Below are 18037 nucleotides of genomic sequence, written 5' to 3'. Positions count from 1 at the left end.
GATGAGAAAGGATCCTGTAAAAATGAAGAATAAAGTCATATATCTTTGGAAAAGGGCCTTGACAGAGAGAGAAACTGACTATGAACATTTTGTCATTGTGAAAACAAAGTGTTTAGTCTAGTCTTAAGTGTAAGTTTATTTTTAAAAAAGGCCTTGGATCCAATTAATTCTGTAGTTAGTTATAGTTTTGTAGAAGTTGTTTGAAGTGTATATATATTGTTTTTGTTTTATTAAACATGTTTATTTTGTATTTTGGTCTTGAGTCAGTGATTATTTGGATTCTGAAAGAAATAGTAAAAAAGGGGATCATTGTACCAATCGGAGTGAACCCTTGTGCATATATAGGTACACTCGGAATTAAAAAAATAACTGTTAGAAAAAGAGATTAAATAAAATAAATAAAAATCCTGTATTTAAACAATGGCACAGCCAGTAGGATTAATAAAAGGATTAATATAATCTTTATATAAAAATATCTAATTATTTTTACAATAATAGGATATTCATTTTTCTTACCTATTCTGCTGTGTTCATAATCATCAATAATAATGTTGCATCATCAATAACATAACACAGTAAATAAAATTTTTCTAATTTCCTTAATCTTCTCTCCAAACGAATCTGAGCACAACTAGTCAATGCTAACATGAAACATCATGTTAGCAATGACTAGTTCATGTCCCAAACAGAAATCTAGCAGGTACTTACCATTATTATTGGCTTTGCACTTTTCTTCCAAATTTCTCAAAACATTTCTTGTATGTCTAGGATTTATTTTCTACTCTGCTTTTTAAATCTCCAATGTCTAATATCCTTCCTCTAATGTCACCAAAAATTTCCCCCACTTCTTTCATAAGAAAGTTTTCTATGGGACCATAGGCACAAATAAGTTTCATTGTCCAATTCTCCATTCTGAAATGTGCCCACATCATCTGCTTAAAAATGCTTATAAATTAAGAAATTTATGTTCAATGTTGTTGTTCAATGTTATAGCTACTCCTTCCTGATCACTGTTCCCCAAATATTATATATTTATTATTTAGCACCATCTCATCTGTTTTAGACGTTTATGTCTCATTAATGTTGCTTATGTTGTTGAGCTATTCTCTAGTTATTCTGTCATTTGACTTCTTTCCATATATTTTATATTGATGGTGCTAACCTATCTTCAGTTCTTCTGATGCTGAGTTTATAGCTTACAGTAGCTGACTTTTCAGGGTTTGTCCTAGTTCCCTAACAAAAACAACAGAGATACCCAGCCAGCAAGAAATTTTATTATGTTCTATCATCTGGTCAGCTAAGACCCAAATAAAAAAACACAAGCAACATAAAAAAAAAACAAGCATATTTTACTCAGGAAGGAAAGATAACCATCACAGAGAAGGTATAGCACTAATAATTAAAAAATAGCTCCTAAACTCAATAGTTGATGTAAGACTGATTTCCTCTAGAATCATCTCAGTAAGATTCAAAGCAAAAGAAAAAGGAATATATATATAAATAATACAAGTTTATGCCCCAGACTAATCACATGACAAGGAGGAATATAGCCAATTTCTTGAACAACTGCAAGAAGAAATCAGGTGAACAAGTACAAGAGATATCCTGATTATTATGGGAGATTTTAATGCAAAGATCGGTCAGTACTCTGAAGATAAAGCAGAAGTAATGAGAAAATTTGGTCATGGAGAGATGAATGAGAGAGGAGAGGACTTGATTAATTTTTGCAAAATAAATCAACTGTTAATCACAGGTACCTTATTCTACAACAGGCCACAACACAAATACACCTGGACATCACCAAACAATGAAATCAAAAACTGTATAGACTATAATTGTTAATAAGAAATGGAAACATTCCTTCCAAAATGTCGAAACATTAAAAAAGATTGACATGGATACAGACCATAAACTACTATCAGATAAACTAAAAATCTGTTTCAAAAGAAAGAAAATAAACCACCAAAAACAAAAGACAGACATCTCAAAACTCAATGATAACTTGACAAGATCTAACTATCAGAGAACATTAAAAGAAAAATTAAATAATCTTACTTTAGATACAGTCTCAGAGTCTTGGAAAAAAGATAAAGAAATTATTAATGAAACAACAACTAACTTCCCAAAACTAACCTCTCAAAAGAAGATAATGAAGAAAATAGAATATTATACAAAAAATTTGAAAAAAGAAATAGACAAAAAATGCAGATTAGCAAAAATCACATATTTAGAAAAAAAAGTGGGAATATGTGACGAAGCATACAAAAAACATGACTCCAAGATCATTTATGAAATAGTTAAAGAAATAACTAGAACATACTCACCTAACCCAGTTTCAATATTGCAAAAAGATGGAACCACAACAAGTAGCTGTGAAACAATAAAAGAAATATGGACTAATCATTTTAAAGAAACATTTGCAGCTGAAGAAAACATAGATTAAGATACCTTCAACCCAGAAGAAACTTCTGATGCAAAAGACACACTAAATGAAGAAATACATATAGCAATCAAAGAAATGAAAAATAATAAAGCACCAGGCATGGACAACATTCAAAAAGAACTTATAAAAAAGGGGTAGAAAGCATTATAAATTACCTAAGAGAACTGCTCAACAAAATACTAAAGAAAGAACATTTATCAGCAGAATGGAAAACAGGCCAGATAATACCCATCCACAAAAAAGGAGATGTCAATGCCTGCACTAAACTATAGACCTATCACCCTTCTAAGCCATTGCTATAAAATATTGTTACACTCTGATAACCAAGAATGTAAAAATTTCGGTTATCATGGTGCAATAAGAAAATAAAAATATAAAATCCTATGTAAGTAGCTAATACAAGATATTTAAAGACAGAAAATATGATTGCATCCAAGAAAATTAATTATAGCAGAAACTGTTTGATTAACTAAATAATAAAAAAGGGATTCTTATTACAAAAAAAAGGGATATGGAAAATATAGGTTAAGTAAGACAAAGAAGATTAGAGATAAGAATTTGTATGTGAAAGGCTAGTTTAATACTCGAAAAGAGGAGATTAAAATATTGAAGTAAATTCTAAAGAGGGGATTAATTTAATATAGAGGCTAGCTTAAAACAAATGATCACTCAAGGTCAATTCCCAAAATGAGACGTCATCACGTGAGAGCCGCGTGCAAGGGACCATAGCATGTTTTGGCCAGAAAAAACATGACTTTAATTGGTGAATGAGATCGACTCCAGTGGGCGGGAGAGAAACGAAATTGAAGAAGGTGCCGATAGGGGCCATGCAGATAAAAGGGTTAGGAAACCCCCAAACAAGGCTTCTTTTTTTCTCAGAGTTTCTTCACGAAATTTTCGTATAGGTAACACGGGTTTTCCTGAGTGATGGTGTAGGAGTTATCTCCGTCCAACGCAACAAGGAGACAAAGTGTGTGGGAATTCAATCCCGTATTCCTATTGCAAGAGACGAGGAATGCCGTATAGTTACAAGAAGGAAGCAATTGTCTATGTATCTCATCATCCATTACTTGTATCGAGGGAAAGAAAATCCATACAGAAGTCCATGCCCACGTGATGAGTTCCATAGTGATAGAATAGAAGATCCTGCGTTTGTCCTTTATTCAAGCATGAAAGGTATAGATCGTGAAAACCGGGGTTCATCCTAGAAAGGTACTGTAAAATCTTGTATCAATTGAAATCGCATATAGTTGCAATCATTGTTAATTACTGGGCAGTCGAAGATATACTAGGACTTTAGTACAAATCAGAGTAGAATGGGAGTAAACTAGTTTATATTATTTGATAAGCATTCATGTGCTAGAGATTTATGTATGCGCATGGTATCTCATATGAGAGTGTCTTAAAGGTCAAATGTATGTATGGGTATAGTGAAAGGATAGTTTAACCTATATTGTTTTGTAAGTTAGATAAGGTAAACTGAAAATAAACATTAATGTCCATTGTATTATAGCAATATAGAGTATTCTGTCTAGTATAAGGTTAAGTAAAGTGTTAATTTGTTCCAAGATTATATGTCTATATTTATATGTATAAAGTCTCTTATGACGGCATGATCGCAAATTCCCATATAGGATTTTGCCCTAATACTTGTATTTTGCTTGTGTAATTTTGTAATTTTTATTCTTAGTATTGAATTGTGTTTTATATAATAGAAATTGAATTGTACCATGTTTGAGATTTTTAATAAACTTTTGTTCACTAATAATACAGTTGTCTGAAATTGCTGCCTAATGCACTACTTGGAAAACGTATGAACCTAATCACGCAGGAAATTAATGTGTTAAGTTACGAGATAAAAGGTCACGACTGCTTAATAGTTTCATGCTCAGACATATTTTTGCATTTTGCTCCTTGTTTTCGAATTATATATTTTAAACTAAATGTCCTGAAAGGCGCAGTATAATATAAATATTAGGGACACTAAGGTGAGGAAAAGCTTAAATATTTGAATTTTGTAATATCTCGTGCAAAGTTAAGTTTTGATTAAAGAAAATATAGAGATTCATTTGAAAGGAGAAAAGGAAAGTTTAATAATCATAAATAGGGCCACAACAATATTCATCAGTATTCTTCAAAACAGATGGAAGAAGAGCAAATGAGATTTAGAAATAGGAAGCACAATAGATGCAATTTTCACATTAAACAGATTAGTAGATCTCATGAGAGACAAAAATAAAAAAACTCTACTGCTGTTTTATCAACTTCAAACAAGCTTTTGACTCAATAAACAGAAGCAAACTCATTAAAATTCTAGAAAACAGAGGGTTCAACAAATACCTATTAAATTGTATCAAGAATTACTATTCAGAAACACATGTAATAGTGAATTACAAAAATATAGAAACAGATCAAATAGCAATTAAAAAGGGAGTTATGCATGGTATGGTAATATCAACAGAAAAATCAAAAACTATGGCCTTTAAAGGACAAGATCCAGCAAGAACTAAAATAGTAATAGATAACAAGATCTTAGAACAGGTGAATTCATTTAACTATTGCAATTTATTTTGCGAATAATTGCAAAATATTTAAATTTTGCAATTTTTGATTTGATTTAAATAATACTATATTTAAACCAAACCTAATTCAAAAACAAACCAGATTAAAAGTATACAATACATTAGCCCTACCAGTCTTAATGTATGAAGCGAAATCTGGACAATAAAACAAAAAGACAAACAAAGATTAATAACAGCAGAAATGAAGTTTATGAGAAAAACTGCAACGTATACTCTATTTGATCACAAAAGAAACGAAGAAATTATGAAAGAATATAATAATTTCATAACAGAATAGAAAAAATTAAAAAATATAAACATAAATGGATGGAACACGTTCAAAGAATGAAAATAGAAAGATTACCAAAACGAGCCTTAAAGTACAAGCCATTAGGAAAAAGAAAACCAGGACGTCCTCTTAAACGATGACTTCTAAGGCCGGAACAGGCCATGCTAGGCCTAAATCCTTGATACGAATGATGATGATAATGTATGTTATAAAGTTGGTCCATTACTTTCTGCAATTCACTAGAAAAAAAGGATAACTACAAATTTTCACTCAAGTGACTTTCAGATTAAAAACTTGTTTACAAGCTATTCCATTTTTTTAACACAGTAGCTTTTGTGATAAGTGATATGTAGTGTAAAAAAAATATCAAGATAGAACAGCAATAACATAAACACAATCAGCTTTCAGTATAGCAAAGTTGTGACAACAGGAATAGTTTGTTATGATGGATCATTTGCTAGTGAATTCACTTCAGTATAGCATTGTGCCTATGAGATGTTCATCAGGGCATTGGTTATAGTGAGTGAGTTTGCTACAATGACATTAGCTATAGTGATAGCTAACTATGAAGAGATTGCTAATTGTAACTTTCACCAGAAACAAATTGAAGTTATATTTTTTACATCAGTTAATTAAAAAAAAAAGTAAACTCACATTTGTTTCAGTTGTTGAATCTAAAACTTGATACTGTTCTTTATCTATATTATGTAAGTTGTTCTTAATACATAAAGCTACTTGTTCAGCAAAATTTTTGCGGCACATAATGGCACCTCTGTATTCATCTGCAAGTTTTGAACAAAAAAAATTAAAATCCACAAAAGATCATTTTATTTTCAAAATAACTAGATTTATAAGTTAAACATACATGCAGCGTTTTTCAATTATCTGACATTCAAATGAATAGTCAGATAATAAAAAGTATTCATATATAAAATACATACAATGTATATATCTATCTATATATATATATATGTAATAAACTTTTTAACTTGGGGATATTGTATATTAGGATAACCAAGTAATTTTAACCGAGTAAAAATAACCAAGTTTATAAAATTACTTGGTTATCCTAATATATATATATATATATATATATATATATATATGAATGTTTTTTTTATTATAAATATGATTGTCAGTGTTGTGCAGTTACTATTTTAATATTTTCACTAAAATAAGGCTGTTGTTCTCTCATGAGAAGAATCATGTTGTTCTCATGAGAAACATGAATGTTGTCTGTGAGAAATTTATTATTCAAAGAGTTCTATAAAGCAGTGGCACTTCTATAAAAATCCAATGTGTGTCAAAAGTTTTGGCAAAGTTTTATGAAACCTCAATCTACTTTTGACTTATGTACCCTAGACACATAATTCTGTTTTGTTTAATTATTTTACTACAAATGATCCAACTGAAACCAAACTGACATTGATCTGATAAGTTTTAGTCTTAAATAGTAAATTTGCTAATTTGAATAATTTTGCTAATTCCTCCCCTTCTCTTCGCAAATGATCTCACTGAAACCAAATTTGAACTACATTGATACTGTCGTGTACAGTCATGTAAACTATTTACACAGTCATTAGAAATCACAAATTCTAATGACTGTATAATTATAATTTGTGAAATTTTATTGAATTCCATAAAGCCCAAACATAGACAACTGCAATATATAATTTTAAGATGTTTTGTCCCTTTGTACCTGTAAACTGTTTGATTGAAACAAACTTGCAATGGCTCAATAATTTTTTGGAAGAATTCAAAATATTAAATTTGAATAAAATTAACTCAGCCAGAGTCTCAGAATAGCTTGCATATGAAAAAACAAAATCAATAACGCTTACAGATTTTATGAAAAAGCATCTGAAAAAAAAAACCTTGTATAGAAATAATTTTACTATTAAAAGCAGTAATGTGCCCTTTAAAAATTAGAAAAATGTAGGAGGATAAATTAGGTGTAAAAGAAGCCAAACGAGTCATACAAAAACTTTAGCAATAACAACTCTTCCAATATTTCATTGTCATCGTGGAGCATCTTCAGAAGGAGAGGCAGACCGGGGTTGGAGTAAAGAGGATGATTTCTAAAGTTCAGCATAGTTGAGTTCGGCTATAAGTGCTGGATAGTTTCACTGCAGTGACATAGAAGTAGCGCCCAGATTTGTGACGGTCAGTATCATTATGTATCCACATTTGATAATGAGGGGGCTGCTGTTTAGCTCAAATCCTTAAAAAACAAGTGACTCTGTATTTGCTAGGATGTAAACAGGCAATATTCTTCTGCTTTTTTTTTTTTTTTTTGTAATCTTTATCAATTATTAGACTGACTATGTGCATCACATTAACCAAAGGTTGTAAATCTATTGTATATTTAGTACTAACAGACAGGTTAAGGGTTAAATAATCCAGGTCCCTCCTCCAGAGACCAAGCATGGGACTTTTTGAAGCTACCTAGGGTCTCCAGGTATTCAAGGAGTCGTTTCACATCATCTGATGAAATTCATTTCCATTCTAAAGGACTTCACAAACATTCATTCCACAGTAAATACAGTTTGTCAGGATCAGGTTTCACTTTAAGACAAATAGTTAAAAAAAGCACAGAAATATAACAAGGATCTATATTTAAATTGTGTGGATTTGCAAAATGAATGTGCTGACAAGTTGCCAAGAAAAAAGCTATTCAAAATGCTACAATTATATGGTGTGAATAGGACATTATATCAAGCAACGTACAGTCTATATTTGAATTAAATGAAGGAAGTACAGAAAGGTGATTTGACGTTAAATCAGACAAGGGGACACATTATCTCCATTGTTATTCATCATCGTTTATTTATTTTTTTTAATAGTAATTTATTGATTGGTAAAATATTTACACATACAATAGACATCTTGGGTGACATCGCAACTTAAAATTTTACAGAATTCCGCTCTAAGTGTTGCATTTTCTACATTGATTTCAACTAAAATTTTTAATAGTATTTTTTTGCCTGTATATGCATTTACAACACATGTTCTTTTAACGTTAACAATGAAGATTATTCAGAATTTTTTGTATAATAATTTTTTGATTATAAGAATAATTTATTACATTATTTTTTCATGTTACATAAGAGTATTATATTAATGATATTATCACATAATAATCAGCATCTTCAGTATCTTCTTTATTGTTGTATACTTTACTAACTGTTTTATTAAATAATTTGCTTCTTTGGTTATAAGGATTATGTGTGGTTGGATTAGGTTGTATTAGATTGGTTGATTAGGCAGGATAAATATGGAAATAAGATAATAAATAAAGCTAATATGGTGGGGAGTCACTGAATACATTTATATGGAATAAGAGAGAAATTAGTCAGATAATTCATTAGCTGCAAAATCATATAAAAAATGAAGACATTAAGAGGGAAATTGACATGGTTACCATTCAGGAATGTGTGAGAAATGCCCATTAGGTGACACAGTCATTTAAACAAAACAGGAAAGGAAAACAAGTATTTCGTGTCATGATGTCAGAAAAAGACCCAGAAGACGACCAAGTTCTAGGTGAATTGATGCAATCAGAAGTGCCTTAGAAGACTAAATATAATATCTGATAATACTGGAGTCCTGACAGATAGACTAATTCAGAGGAAATTGTCAACTGGAAGTTAGTAAGAATGTGAACTTTTTATGTAGTATTGTCATAATATCCTGTACACCCATGAAGGTATTTGATACTGTATATATAGCCCATTAAATTACCGCTTAAGTTATAATTTTGCTGTTATTAAAAATGAAGGACATACAGGATTGATTCCAATGTAAAATAAGATGTAAGAAAAGGGATGTACATTATCTCTACTATTATTCATCATTCTATAAAGATCACATTATGCAGTAAAGTAGCAATGAATCTGATCAAAATTATAGATATCAAACTCATCTGCTTACTTTATTGCAGATTACATTATTATAATATTATTATTATTGTTTAGACCTCCAAGGAGTCAAAAGACTCGTCGTGGGAGGTCCTTTCTAGGAAACACAAGTCTATCAAGACTCATCATGCGAGATCCCTCCTAGGAAACACAAAGTCTATCATACCATTCCTTAAACTCATTGACCATTCTCACTCTCACCACTCTATCAGGCAATGCATTCCACGGTTCAACCACTCTCCATGCAAAGAAACCACTCCTCACCCTCTTGCTCACAGTTTCCTTTCGTAACTTCCAGGAATGGCCCTTGTCATCACTCCTTCCTGCTGTTCAACCAAGCGAAAGAACTCCCCAGTGTCAACTCTGTAATCACCTCTCAACAGTTTAAGAGTCTCAATCATATCACCTCTCCTTCTATCCACAAAATCTGCAGTCCACATTCCCTCAGCCGATCCTCATAACTAACATTGTATAGTCCTGAAACTGTCTTCGTTATCTGCCTTCGTACCCTTCCCACAGTTAATTTATCCCCTTCAAATCCTGGGGACCAAATCTGAGAACAATAGTCTAAGTGTGGTCTGATCAGGGTCTCATACAACAGAATGATAACTCTTTTATCTCAGCAGGTCCTTCTCATTATTGCAGCAATCCTCTGTGTTATTTTCACCACCTTTGCAATATGTCCCCTGAATTTCAGGTTTCCATCAATCATCAACCCCAAATCTCTTGTCTCCCCTACTTCCTCCAGTATAGCTCCTCCAATAGCGTATGCTACATCCCATCAATGTGCCCTAAACCTCAAGACCTTATATTTTGCTGCATTAAACCGACATCCCCATTCATTTGCCCATCTGTCTAGCTTATTCAAATCCTCTTGCAGGATTACCACATCTGCACTGTTACTTATAACTGCTTCCCAGCTTCACATCATCTGTAAACAACTGAATATTCCCTGCAATCCACTGACAATGTCATTGATATAAAGGTTAAACAATATAGGCCCAAGTACTAAGCCCTGTGGGACCCCACTTGTAACCCTCTGCCTCCTTGAAACTGCCCCACCATACACAACTCTTTGATACCTATCAGACAGTCAATCCTGAATCCAGTTGACCAACCTAACATCCAAACTCATGTGCTGCAACTTAAATATCAACTTATTCCTAACGAAACCCAAGTCTTGAATTCAGAACTAACTGAACTGAATAACTGGCTTAACAAATTTAGTATGAAACTCAGCAGTAAGAAGACTAAAACTATGAAAACAGGCAGGAACACAGAAAACATCAGCAGCATTTTTTCAGTGAAGAAATGGCAGAACCATTAAAACATTTACTGTTTAGAATGAATTTTTAGTGAAGATAGCAAATTAAATATGGAAATAGATAACAGAATAAAGAAAGTTTTTTTTTTTTTTGAGGAACAAGATGAATACATTTAAATGAAATAAGAGAGAAATTAGCCAAAACATTATATCAGCAGTATAAAAAAGATAAACCAAAGTTAATCTAATAGATCTGAGAATATGCTTAGAAATAGCACAATCATATTATAAATGCTGGCCTAGTTGGCCAAGTGGTTAGCGTATCCACTCTCCAGCCAAAAGGCTATGGGTTCGAATCCCTCCATGGGCATGGATGTTTGCGATTGTTCTGTGAAAATAATAGTGGCGGCAGTGGACAGTAAATGGTGCTAGTAGATGATGATGGTAGTTGCAATTTGTTGAAGTTAGTGAATTGAGGTGGAGACAGAGTTGTACGGTAGGTGCCCTCCCTCGATGAGTCTTTGGACTCCCTGGAGGTGTCACATAATAATTGTAATAATAATAATAATAATCTTCATCATGCATATCAAGGATTCAGGCCTAGCGTGGCCCGTTCTGGCCTGAATCCTGAGAGGACGTCCTGGTTTTCTTTTTCCTAATGGCTTGTACTTTAAGGCTTGTTTTGGTAATCTTTCTGTTTTCATTCTTTGAACGTGCTCCATCCATTTATGTTTATATTTTTTAATTTTTTCTATTACTGATTCTTGGTTTAATTCTTTCATAATTTCTTCGTTTCTTTTGTGATTAAATAGAGTATACTTTGCCGTTTTTTTCATAAACTTCATTTCTGTTGTTATTAATCTTTGTTTGTCTTTTTGTTTTATTGTCCAGATTTTGCTTCCTAATAATAATAATAATAATAAATATGATTGTGCCATAAAATGTGTAATCTCAAAAAGGCCTCTGGAAAAGATAAGTGCTATTTTGAGTAATAATTGGTGGTACTGCTTTAATTTTGGTGTTGTACTATTTATTTTTGATAAAATGTATCAGCCTGATTTTTGGCATGTCTGTGTGATTTATTAATTCAAATTGCCTTCTTTAAACAAAACACAATGGTGGTACTCCCATACTTGCAATTGATGCCATGCAGGCGTCATGAAAATCAAGTGGCATTAATGACATAGACTTTTCAAAAATGATTCTATGTTGTGAATGTAATATTTATGCCTGGCAGAATATAAGAGATGTGTTTGTGGAGAGAATGAAAGGGAGGCAACAGAAAGTGTGATATATTATTAGACCATGAATTCATGAATGTGAAACAGACTGAAAAAAAATAAAAGATGGCATAAATGAAAGAAACAGAAATGAAATGAAAGTTAGTGAAACTGAGGGAGTGAAAGAATGTAAGAATGTAGAAGCAAAACGGAGTGAAAGGAAATACGAATACAGGTGAAAGGAAATATGAATACAAGTGAAAGGAAATACATTCTGCTGCACCGTCTTAATGGTACAGCAGAACGAGAGATAACGAGACTATAGGCGTGACAGAGTGAAATTGTCAAAATGCAAGATTTGATGAAACAGTTATTGAAAATCAAAAATGAAATGAGGAATATGTAAAGTGATATTAGATATTTAGTAGAAAGTAATGAAAGTGTGCAAAAGAACAGAATGAAAGGAAAAAAAGGATAGAAGAGGTGACGAGTGATTCCAGGATAGCAGTGTATGGAGATTCCATAGATAGATGATTAGTTAATGAGTCCATAAGATCTGCTATCTAGGAGGGAGAATGAGCAAAATAATTTAGGTGTTGGACATGAAAAAGAAATGTGCAAAAGAATCAGTGGTGGCTGTGGGGACAAATGATTTAAGAGGACATAAGGAGCAAGTAAGGGTGAATATCAGGAGGTTATCGAGAAGAGTGAAGGATAACAGGATAGCAGGAAAGATTGTCAGTGTTGCCGAGGTATGACAATGATGAGTTAAGATAGAGAGCCAGAATCATGAATCATATTCAATAATCCATATCATGAATCATGAATATCATGAATCATAGTCAATAATCCATATGCTAGCAGAGCTGTGTGAAGAGAAGGGAGTACAATTTGTGGATATATGGCATATGTTTGAGGGAAGAATGGAATTTTTCAGGTGTGATGGGTTGCATTTGAATGACTTTGGAGTGAGTGCACTGGAGAGAGAGAGAGAGAGTGTGTTGCTAGCTTGAAGTGTAGTGTGTGATGCAAGCAAGATATCAGAAGTAAGAGATGAAGTGAAAGATCAGCAGAGTGGTAATGAAAAGGAAGAGTGCTTGGCAGTGGAAATGGTTGTAGCATGACAGATGAAGAGAGAATGGAAATACAAGAGGAACAGGAAAACAGAAGGAGCCTGGGAGGACAGGGAGAAATGGCATAGGGATAATGGATATTGAAAGTAGCAGTGAATGTGTGTACAAAGATGATCAGCATGGAAATGGAGTATATTGCAATATGGGTGGGGAAGTTAAGACTGAGCGAACATATATGGTAAGGTGAGACTGAGCGGATATCAGAAAGTTACTGAATGGATAGGTATGAGAAAGTTGTATATAAGAGTGGTACAGAATCCTGAAAGAGGAAGGTCACTAGTGGTGTGCGGCAGGGTCAGTTTTGTGAAATTTTTGTTCAATTTGTATATTAATGATATTGGGATGGGCTTAACTAGTGATATGCAGATGATGCAAAATTGAGGAAAGCAATGAAGAGTCAATAATCCATATGAGGCCTGATCAAGGCTTCAAATGGGTTACTGTGCACAGATTTGGTCACCGGTTTTCATGGTGGTGATGAGGATATATTAGAAAGAGTCCAGAGAAGATTCACAAAGCCGGTCAGCGGTCTTTGGAATATGGAGTATAAGAGGAGGATAGATTGCGAGAATGTAAATTACAGAGCCTCATGAATAGGAGGGGGGGGGGGTATGATTGAAACATAAGCTAGTCACGGGTTGTTATCAGGTTGACATAGAGGAGATTTTTCATAGAAAGGAGGGGGGTAGAACAGGAGGCCATCACTGGAAATTGTATAAGGAGGGTGTGAGAAGAAGGTTCTTTGCATGTAGATGAGTGGAATGCATTGCCTGAGTGTGTTGTGAATGTAGACACATTGAATCAGTTTAAAGCATGCTTGGATGAGCATTGTGTGTGATACTGTATACCTCCCACACGAGAGTCTCTGACTCCATGGAGGTCACATGTTAATATCATTAAGCACAAGCTGCAGAAGAAGAGAATGCTGTGGAGGGTATATAAAGAGGTGACCAGCAAAGTCATGAACAGTACAAAGCTCAGGCAAGAAAGGTGAAGAGCATAAGGAAGAGAAAATCAGATTATGAGAAGAATCTAGCTGAGCAGGTAAAAAAAAATCCCCAAGAGTTCTTTCATTATGTGGCAAGTAAGAGGAAGAATGACTATGAAAGATTAACCTTAATGAGTGATGATGGTCATGAAGAGACAGAAGCAGATAAAATAGTTGAGTTGCTGAGCGACCACTTTGCAAGGGTGACAGACACTAAAGTGGCAACAGAGGTGAAAGAATTGAAGGGTTCTCAGGATATTGCAGAATCTCAAAGTAAATATAGCTGTAGGATTAGATGGCATATCAGCTAGGATTTTGCAAGAATGTGCAAGGGAACTGGCAATGCCTTTGACTAGGCTCTTTAAGTTTCAGCTCTGGTAGAGTTCCAAGGGAATGGAAAGATGGCAAAATAATTCTCAGGAATATATATCCATACTTGAAGTACAAAAAGCCATTGAAAGTCTGAAATGTGGAAAGGCAGCTGGAATAGATGATATTCGAACAGAAATGCTCAAGTATTTAGGTATAAGTCTTACAGTGGCTTCACTGCATAGTTCAGAAAGCCTGGACAAAGGAACGAATTCCAGATGATTGGAGTAGAGTTCTCATAGTACCCATATATCCCATATATAAAAAGGGAAATAAAACTGAATGTTAGAATTACAGAGGTATTTCTCTAGTGAGTGTTCCTGGTAAGATATATGCAAGTATACTTGAGAAACGGTTGACAAGAATTGTGGAAGAGAAGCTTGGTGAAGAACAAGCTGGATTCAGGCCAAATAGAGTCTGTTAGAATCAGATTTTCACTTTACGACATATAGATGTGAAATCATGGGAATATAACAAAGATCTGCTTTAAAGTTTTGTATATCTGGAAAAGGCATAGGACAAGATGACAAGAGAGAAGCTATTCGAAATGTTACAGTTATATGGTGTGAGTGTGACCTTATATATCAAGCAATACTTAGTCTTTGGAAGTTTTTTTCCCCCCACTTGGTTAGACTATAATAAATTTAGTTTAATCCTTTATCCAAGTGTAAGAAACAAAGTTTGCACCTGAAGTATCTTCAGGACTGAGGCAACTCGTGGTAAGTTTCAACCTAAAGGTCGAAACCAGTCTGGGTAGTGGCCCGTCCCTTAATGCATAGCATTATACATGTCTGCAAGGAGATGTGCTTTGCATTATGGGAGACAATAAGACAAGTGATGAGAGCTTAGTCCACCTTTATCATGAGTTGCCTCAGTCCTGAAGATACTTCGGGTGCAAACTTTGTTTGCTTACACTTGGATAAAGGATTAAACTAAATTTATTATAATACTTAGTCTTTATTTGAGTTGTAAGTCAGTAGTTAGAATTGAATGAAATACAGGAAGATGGTTTTAATGTTAAATGTGGTGTCAGACAAAGATGTACATTATCCCCTCTGTTATTCATTATCTATATGGATCACATTATGAAGGAAAGTAGTATTAAACCTGATATCAAAATTGCAAATGTTCATCTCAGCTCTTTGCTTTATGCAGATGATATTATACTTCTAAATAAATCTGCTACAAGTCTGCAAGATTCCCTGACTAAAGTGAATAACTGTTATAATAGATATAGTATGAAGGTTAGCATTAAAAAGACAAAGGCAATGAAAATAGACAGAAACACTGAAAATATCAACTGTATTGTGAATGGAGAACCTATAGAACAAGTAAAACATTTCAGCTACTTAGGCACAATTTTTAGTGAAGATGGTAAATTAAATATGGAAATAGACAACAGAATCAACAAAGCTGGTATGGTAGAAAGTCAATTGAATAAATTCATATGGAATAAGAGAGAAATTAGTTGAAACACTAAATTAGCTGTATACAAGACAGTGTTTAAACCAATTTTAACTTATGGATCTGAGAGCTGGGTTAGAAGCAAAACACTTGAGCAAAGACTACAGACCGCAGATATGAGAGTCCTGAGAAAGATTAGAGGCGTGAACAGATGGCATCAATGGCAATATCATATTAAAACCAAGGATATTAGGTAACAACTCGACATTATCAGCATTCAGGAATGTGTAAGCTAATCTCAGGTGGTATGGTCACTTAAACAGAATGGGAAAGAAAAGATCAGCAAAACAAGTGTTTTTTGAAAGTCAAAAAGAAGTCAAGGTTAATGAATATAATGCTTTAGGTTCTAACTACAATTGTATGCTTATTTAATTATCCTGATTTCTGAAAATACTTACCACTGCTGTTCTGATCACATCTTTCCCACTGAATATGCTGTAGTGCTGCAAACTGTATTGCTAATGAATCTGGTGGCCAAGTGTCCATGAAATTCACAGGAATGATATATTTTCCTTTTATATCAGCTAATTTTACCTGCAAAAACAAATAATAAAGAAGCCTTTTATAAATTTATTCCTCAGTGGCTGGATGACTGTGTTAAGTGCTCAAAGCTAAATGATGGTGGACATAACTTTCGGTATTTAGGTGAAAGCTATGTCCATCAAATGTGGTTTTTTCTGGTAGTCCAATCCCCCCTTCACATGCAGACACACACACATTAGAATATTGACACATTTTAAAGGACTACTCATGCTTATTTCAAAAATATATTTTGCACTTATGCTGTGTTCATAGAATAATGCTACAGCACAGCTAATGAAATATATAAAAATGGTATTTACTCTTCCTCTGACTCCTGAAATCCATACATAGTGAACAACATATAATTTTCGTGATGTGGGAAGTGTTGGAAACGAACCAAAGGTAAGTAATGGAAATAGTAATTATCTGTGGAGTACTTGCTATGAAGATAAACTGATTTGTAGGTTATAATAAGTTTAACAGACAGGAAAAAAAGAGTGGGAGGGAATATGATAAAAACATAATTTACTCAAGGGTTTGTATGGAGTAGATGATAAAGAAGAAACTAATTTTTTCAATACAACGACAGAGCAGGAAAAATATGAGATCATTAATGGAATAGTGTAAGAAAATGAGAAGTAGATTCTGTGATTGCAGGATAATGAATGAGTGGAATTGGTTCATGGTCATGAGTGATTCTCAGTGAGTAAATTTAAAAAAGAAATATAACACATTATCACATGTGTAACAGTATGGACCTCCTGTGATTGAGATTAAAGTTCTCATATATTTTTCCATATTTACCCCACGTATGAAAGGTACAAGAACCTACAGCACATTAGTGCTGTGGGGGGGGGGGGGGGGAAGGATGCAAGTAAAGACTGAGAAAGAAGAAATCGATATTTTCTTTGCCCCAATAGGTCAGAAAGGCTGAAGCCAAAATACATCAGGATCTATCCCACGCTGGTACGAGATATTCTAGAAGTCATCTGGTCATTGATGATGATGCCAAGCCACCAGTGTGTCCTGCAAAGCTCTCAGTGACAAAATCTTAATGTCTGCCAAAGTAATGCCTATAGAAGTCAAGTCTTTGTAACTCTCATTGTACCATACACCATGAAGGGAGATGGTAGGACTGGAGAAATGAGGAGCTGCCCCAAATTTCTCTTCAATCTGGCAAGCAAGACCTATATTCTGTTCATAATATGAGACCTTGTTACTATGAATGACAACAAGTGGGTGTCCAGTACTCACTATCTGTGCATCAATAACTCAAACTCTTTCATTCTTCTTTGCAATTAAATTGGGATTATGGAATAATCCTATATGTTCATGTATCACATATATTAGCTCCAACTCCATAAAACCTTTATGATGACCATCTGAAGTTCATATTTACAAGAAAAGAGATTCTTGATTAAAAAAAATTAAATGCAACAAATAGTATAACACACAAAATCTTAAATCAATGTTGTGTTGAACATACAAAATGAGCAAACCGCCTGGTTTTTTGATAAATTAAGGCATATTCTGTATGATTAATGACTATTGTTGACAATATATAGACATTATATATAGGTATTGTATTGTATTATGTACTTCTATACATAATGTCTAATATATTGTCAAAATTATTTCTAATTTGTGTAAAAAAATGCTACTTTATTATACAAATATATGCCTTAGTTTATCAAAAAAGACCTCATATGTGACAAGTTGAGAATTTTACTTTTTACTTGACAAATAAAAACAGAAGAGGAATTTCAGTTTAATAGTTTTATTTACATAATGTTGATTCTATGGTAGGTTTCTAAGCATGAAGGTTCATAAAGGTTTTAACAGTGACCCACAAAATTTTTTAAAAACA

General features: G+C 33.4%; 1 protein-coding gene across 1 annotated transcript in view; it reads right to left on the bottom strand.

Moving 5' to 3' along the window:
* Nucleotides 1-18037, bottom strand: part of LOC150092364 (uncharacterized) — a 295890-nt gene that overhangs the window by 152819 nt on the left and 125034 nt on the right. The window contains exons 8-9 of the mRNA XM_090414851.1: nt 16047-16182; nt 5948-6075 (exon numbers count right to left, since the gene is read on the bottom strand). Coding sequence (XP_090270977.1) covers nt 5948-6075; nt 16047-16182 — 264 coding nt within the window. The remainder of the gene's footprint in view (nt 1-5947; nt 6076-16046; nt 16183-18037) is intronic.

The sequence above is a fragment of the Typopeltis vanoorti genome, chromosome 26, assembly GCF_054136105.1.
Source record: "Typopeltis vanoorti isolate ZY-2024b chromosome 26, IOZ_Tvanoo_1.0, whole genome shotgun sequence".
Lineage (NCBI taxonomy): Eukaryota > Metazoa > Arthropoda > Arachnida > Uropygi > Thelyphonidae > Typopeltis > Typopeltis vanoorti.
The sequence above is the reverse complement of the archived record's forward strand: the minus strand, read 5'-3'. Positions and strand labels throughout refer to the sequence as shown.